The sequence below is a fragment of the Triticum dicoccoides genome, chromosome 4A (assembly GCF_002162155.2).
Source record: "Triticum dicoccoides isolate Atlit2015 ecotype Zavitan chromosome 4A, WEW_v2.0, whole genome shotgun sequence".
Classification (NCBI taxonomy): Eukaryota; Viridiplantae; Streptophyta; class Magnoliopsida; order Poales; family Poaceae; genus Triticum; species Triticum dicoccoides.
In genome coordinates, this window is record NC_041386.1 from 644612882 (window position 1) to 644618901 (window position 6020).

Consider the following 6020-nt stretch of genomic DNA (forward strand, 5'->3'; position numbering starts at 1 on the left):
GGGGTCTCCGGACAGCCGGACTATATCCTTTGACCAGACTGTTGGACTATGAAGATACAAGATTGAAGACTTCGTGTCATGTCCGGATGGGACTCTACTTGGCGTGGAAGGCAAGCTAGGCAGTACGGATATGGATATCTCCTCCTTTGTAACCGACCTTGTGTAACCCTAACCCCTTCCGGTGTCTATATAAACCGGAGGGTTTTAGTTCGTATGACAACATACAATCATACCATAGGCTAGCTTCTAGGGTTTTAGCCTCCCCGATCTCGTGGTAGATCAACTCTTGTAATACCCATATCATCAAGAATAAATCGAGCAGGACGTAGGGTTTTACCTCCATCAAGAGGGCCCGAACCTGGGTAAAACATCATGTCCCATGCCTCCTGTTACCATCCGCCTTAGACGCACAGTTCGAGACCCCCTACCCGAGATCTGCCGATTTTGACACCGACAGGTATTTATTGATAACGATGGGGCTTATCCCATGAGCGCATACATAACTTGGAGTACAAGAGAGAATAGATAGAGATGAGAGTTTAAACTAGATACTAGTATATCTCTAACTAACTAACCCTATACCAGAATTATATGCGCTGGCCCATAGGCCTACATGAGATATTTCAACACACCCCCTTAATCACAACTTGATCAAGTTGAGATTACGTCTAAAATTCTCAAAGCTCCTTGTAGGCAACGCCTTGGTGAAACCATCTGCAATCTGATATACAGAATGAATAAACCGAACGTCCAACTCCTTGTTGGCAACACGTTCTCTGACAAAGTGAAAATCTATCTCGATATGTTTTGTTCTGGCATGAAACACTGGATTAGCAGAAAGATAAGTGGCGCCAAAATTATCACACCATAAACAAGGAGCTTGCACTTGTATCACTCCAAGTTCCTTCAGCAAAGACTGAAGCCAGATAATTTCTGTAGTAGCATTAGCCAGTGCCTTATACTCAGCTTCTGTACTAGACCTGGAGACAGTGGCCTGTTTCTTTGCACACCATGATATCAAATTTGGACCAAGAAAGACTGCAAAACCACCTATGGACCGTCTATCATCAACACTGCCAGCCCAGTCAGCATCAGTAAATGCACTGACAAGTGTGGATTGAGACTTGCTGAATAATAGTCCAACATTTACTGTATACTTCACATATCTCAAAATACGCTTAGCTGCAGTCCGGTGCAAGGTGGTAGGTGCATGCAGAAACTGACATACCTTATTTACAGCAAAGGATAAATCTGGTCTGGTAAGGGTTAAGTATTGAAGTGCACCAATCATACTTCTGTACCGAGTGCTATCTTCCTGACTTAGGATCTCTCCTTCATACAAGGACAATTTCTCTGAACTAGATAATGGAGTTGGCGAAGGCTTGCAATCCTGCATTCCAACCCTTTTCAAGAGATCATTAGCATATTTTTCCTGAGACAAGACAATACCATCTTTGTTCCTTTTGACTTCAATGCCGAGAAAAAAGTTCAAATCTCCCAAGTCCTTTAAGGCAAACTCAGAGCCCAGGTCCTTTAGGAGTGATGTCACTGCTTCATCAGATGAGCTTGCAATGATAATATCATCAACATATATGAGCATGTACATTGTTATTTTGGACTTGTTGAAAATAAACAATGAAATATCAGACTTGGAAGGAACAAAACCAATAGCTTGCAACTTCAAACTCAAGCGATGATACCATGCTCTTGGGGCCTGTTTCAGACCATAAAGGGCCTTATCAAGTTTACACACATGAAAGGGTGCATTCTTGTTTTCAAACCCAGGTGGTTGTTTCATGTAAACCTCCTCTTCCAGAACACCATGCAAAAACGTGTTCTGCACGTCCAACAGTCGTAGGCTCCATCCCCTAGACACAACAACAGATAAAACCAACCTAATAGTAGCAGCTTTGATAACCGGACTAAAGGTATCCTCGTAATCTATTTCATACCTCTGTTTAAAACCTTTTGCCACTAGCCTGGCCTTGTATCTATCAACCGTGCCATCTGCTTTCCTTTTAATTTTATAAACCCACTTATAGTCTATCAAATTCTTACCTTGACTACATGGAACCAAGTGCCACGTCTCATTTTTCCTCAAGGCCATATATTCTTCTTCCATGGCCTTCTTCCATTTTAGATCTGTTAAGGCTTCATCAACCGAACGTGGCTCCCCTGTTGTACAGGTTAAACCAAAATTCAAAATATTTTTGTAGTTGACAGGCTGAATTTTTCCTGTTTGAAGTCGCGTGCTGGTGCGTGTAGCGCCACCTGGTCCGGGCGAAGAAGATCCCACACCCGATCGTGCAGGCCTGCGTGGTGGCGATCCCGATGAGGATCCTTTGTCTGGCGAACCAGAGGGAGATCCCCGATCGGACTGGACAGGCGAGACAGCGACCGCATCGCCGTCTGACACAGCCTCGTCTGCATGCGCATCGGGACCCACCTCAGGCGCGTGAGTGGGGGACAGCCGCGGACCCGCAACACGCGTGGTGGGTGGAGAGCGGCCCGCTTCAGCCCCACATGGGCCGTTGCCGCCCGTGCGTCCCGAGGCCGAATCATGCCACGCTGGCGGCGGCGTATCTGCATGGGATCGCTCGCATGCGGATCCCGAGGCATGCACAGGCGAATCGTCCTCGTGTCGCGTGCATCCGTCCTCTTTCGGAGCATGAAATATGGGCTGATATGCACTGTTTTCAGCGCCATTTTCTGCACCAAAAAATCCCGTACTTTCTGCATCATCAACAGGATTAGTAGCATGAGAATTATTCATGTGATCAGTAGTATTATTGCCCCCTTGATCTAAGCCGGAAAGATGAGCAGGAAAAAGGAGAATCTCCTTTTGTAAGAGAGCGCCGGCGTTTGGATGGAGATCTCTGAACGGAAAAACTGTCTCATCAAAAACGACATCACGGGAGATATACACCCGACCGGTGGAAACATCAAGGCACTTGACGCCTTTATGTTGGGGGCTATACCCGATGAACACACACTGTTTTGACCGAAAAGAGAGCTTTGTCGAATCATATGGCCATAAGTTTGGCCAACATGCACACCCAAAAACACGGAGAGAAGCATAGTTTGGTGTACTATGTAGGAGATGTTCGGTGGGTGTTTCAAAGTTGATAACTCGACTAGGCAGAATGTTTATAAGATGAGTGACAGTGAGAAAAGCTTCATCCTAGAACTTGAGAGGCATAGATGCATTCGCAAGTAGGGACAAACCAATCTCAATGATATGTCTATGCTTACGTTCTGCCAAGCCGTTTTGTTGATGAGCATGAGGGCAAGAAACATGGTGAGAAATCCCTAATTTTTGGAAGAAAGGGTTCAATTTTTCATGGTTCAATTTTTCATACTCACCACCCCAGTCCGACTGAACTGAGATAATCTTACTATTGAATTTTCGTTCAACGAGTGCTTGGAAATTTTGGAAGACTTGAAACGCATCATATTTATTCTTCATAAGATAGATCCAAGTATACTTGCTATAGTCATCAATAAAGCTTACATAATATTTGTATCTGCCAACAGAAAGAGGTGCTTGCCCCCATACATCAGAAAAAATGAGTTCTAATGGTTTGGAAGAAACACTAGTTGACACGGGATAAGGAAGCTGATGACTTTTTCCTTTCTGACATGAATCACAAACTGTTTCATTGCTAGGCTCGCCAACAAAAGGGAGCTTATTTTTCCTAAGCACACGATGAACAATAGTAAAAGAAGGATGCCCTAGACGATCGTGCCACCTTGCCGAAGATAATGTGGTGACACCAAGACCTTGTTTATCGGAACTCCTAACACGCGGAATCAACGGATAGAGCCCACCAATGCATCTACCTCTGTAGAGAATTCTCCTCGTTGTTTGGTCCTTAATCAAGAAGAAAAAAAGGATGAAACTCAAGAAAAACATGATTGTCCAAAGCAATACGATGAACAGAGAGGAGATTTGTTCTAGCATGAGGTGAATAAAGATTTTTTTTAAGATGAATGGGTCGGCTAGAGGTATGTAATACTGACTGACCAACATGTTCTATTCTCATACCTGTCCCGTTTGCGCCATGGATTTGATCTTGCCCGCGATACTTGTCACGGACAGTTAGCTTCTCCAGCTCTCCTGTGAGGTGGTCGGTCGCCCCACTATCAACGTACCAGTTTGTATCCACCCCGTATTGGGCAGCAGCAGTAACTTTTTCTTCCAGTGCATCATCATCGAACCTGTACCAACAATCTTTGGCACTATGGCCAAACTTACCACAGATCTGGCACTGGATGGGATCATTCCCCCTTGCATTGTTGTTGCCAGGTGCAGGGCCACCGGGGCCTCCTGGACCTCCGGGACCGCCTGGTGCACCACCTGATCGGGCACCCTTGTTGTTGTTGTAGAAAGGACGCCCGCCGCCGCCCTGCTTCTGCTTGTTGTAGCCACCGTAGCCGCCGCCGTACCCGCACCGTTTGGCTTCTGCTGCTGCTTGCCGCGAGGAGGCGGCGGACCACCACGACGTGCAGCGGTGTTAGCAGAGGACTTGAATCCTCCAGTCCCGGCGCCGCCCGTGAAGAGCTCCACTCGCTGATCAAAGTTGCAGATCTGCGAGTAGAGGAGGTCGAAGGTGACTGGTTCGGTGCGGGCGTCCAGGGCTGAGACCACAGAGTTGTAGTCGAGGTCCAACCCCGCGACAATGAAGGAGACGAGTTCATCTTCCTCCAGTGGCTTCCCGGCCGCAGCAAGTTCATCTGCGAAGCCTCGCATCCGGGAGAAGTACGCCACAGCAGATTGGGTACCTTTTTGAGCATTGGCGAGGGAGATGCGAAGGTTATTGATGCGTGAACGGGACTGTGAAGCAAACATGTTACCAAGGCTTGTCCAGAGTGCGTGTGCAGTCCGGATGGAGGCGACGGAGATGAGCACATCTCTTGTCAGGTTGTTCAGGATGTGCCCGAGGACCTGCTGGTCCTGCCTGATCCATGCATCATATGCTGGGTTTTGGATCGTCCGTTCCTTGCCGTCCTTGTCCTTGACGACGGCGAGCTTCTCTGGCGTGGCGATGGAGCCGTCGAGGTAGCCATAGAGCCCTGCACCGAGGAAGTGGGGGAGGGTCTGTGCCCTCCACAGGAGATAGTTCTCCCTGGCCAGCTTCTCCGAGACCTGAGAACCAAGGCCGGAACCAACTGGGGTTGATGATGAAGACGCCATCGGGTTTTTGGTGTAGATGGGATTTTTTTTCTAGGGTTCAGAACGTGGGGGAAGAGGTTGTTCTAATTACCATGTAGAAATTATGATGGAAGCATTCTACCCTCTCGAGAGAGGGCCGCGGGTATTTATTGATAACAAAGGGGCTTATCCCATGAGCGCATACATAACTTGGAGTACAAGAGAGAATAGATAGAGATGGGAGTTTAAACTAGATACTAGTATATCTCTAACTAACTAACCCTATACCAGAATTATATGCGCCGGCCCATAGACCTACATGAGATATTTCAACATATGGAACGGGAAAAGACATTAAGACATCATTGTCAAACTCATGAAAAGACAATGAGACGTGAGGATGAAGAGGGTGAGATAGTACGAAAGAGGAGAGGTGTGGCAAAACAGGCTGTGCCTTAGGGCGAGGATTGACCTAACAATCTATTTCCCGTATATATGATCGTTTTATTCCGTATGATCTGGAGCGTTCGTTCCTGATCCGACGTCGCCAGATATAGGGCAGGCGCCGCCTAGGTAGGTTTTTCGTCCCCGTGAGCTCTCGACACAAGTCTCGCCCGCAGCCGCCGTCAGAGCGCAACGCACGCCCGCGAGCCCACCGAAGCCCAGGCGCGCGGAGACCCTAGCCAAGCGAGTCCTCGCCGCAGATGGCAGTCCCCGGCGGCCGCAACGGCCTCGTCGAGGACGACGACGTCGCCGACCACGCCGGCGCCTTCGTCGCCCCCTCCGACGACGAGGAGGCGCCGCTGCCTCCCCACCTCCAGGCCCTCTCCGACGCCGCCCAGAGCGGCGACGTCGACGCCCTCCGCAC

The 6020-nt window shown here is 48.4% G+C and overlaps 1 protein-coding gene across 1 annotated transcript in view; it reads left to right on the forward strand.

Moving 5' to 3' along the window:
• The first annotated feature begins 5734 nt into the window (after nt 1–5734).
• The window catches only part of LOC119287657 (serine/threonine-protein phosphatase 6 regulatory ankyrin repeat subunit C-like), a 3332-nt gene continuing 3046 nt past the window's right edge, over nt 5735–6020 (forward strand). The window contains exon 1 of the mRNA XM_037567239.1: nt 5735–6014. Coding sequence (XP_037423136.1) covers nt 5857–6014 — 158 coding nt within the window. The 5' untranslated portion in view covers nt 5735–5856. The remainder of the gene's footprint in view (nt 6015–6020) is intronic.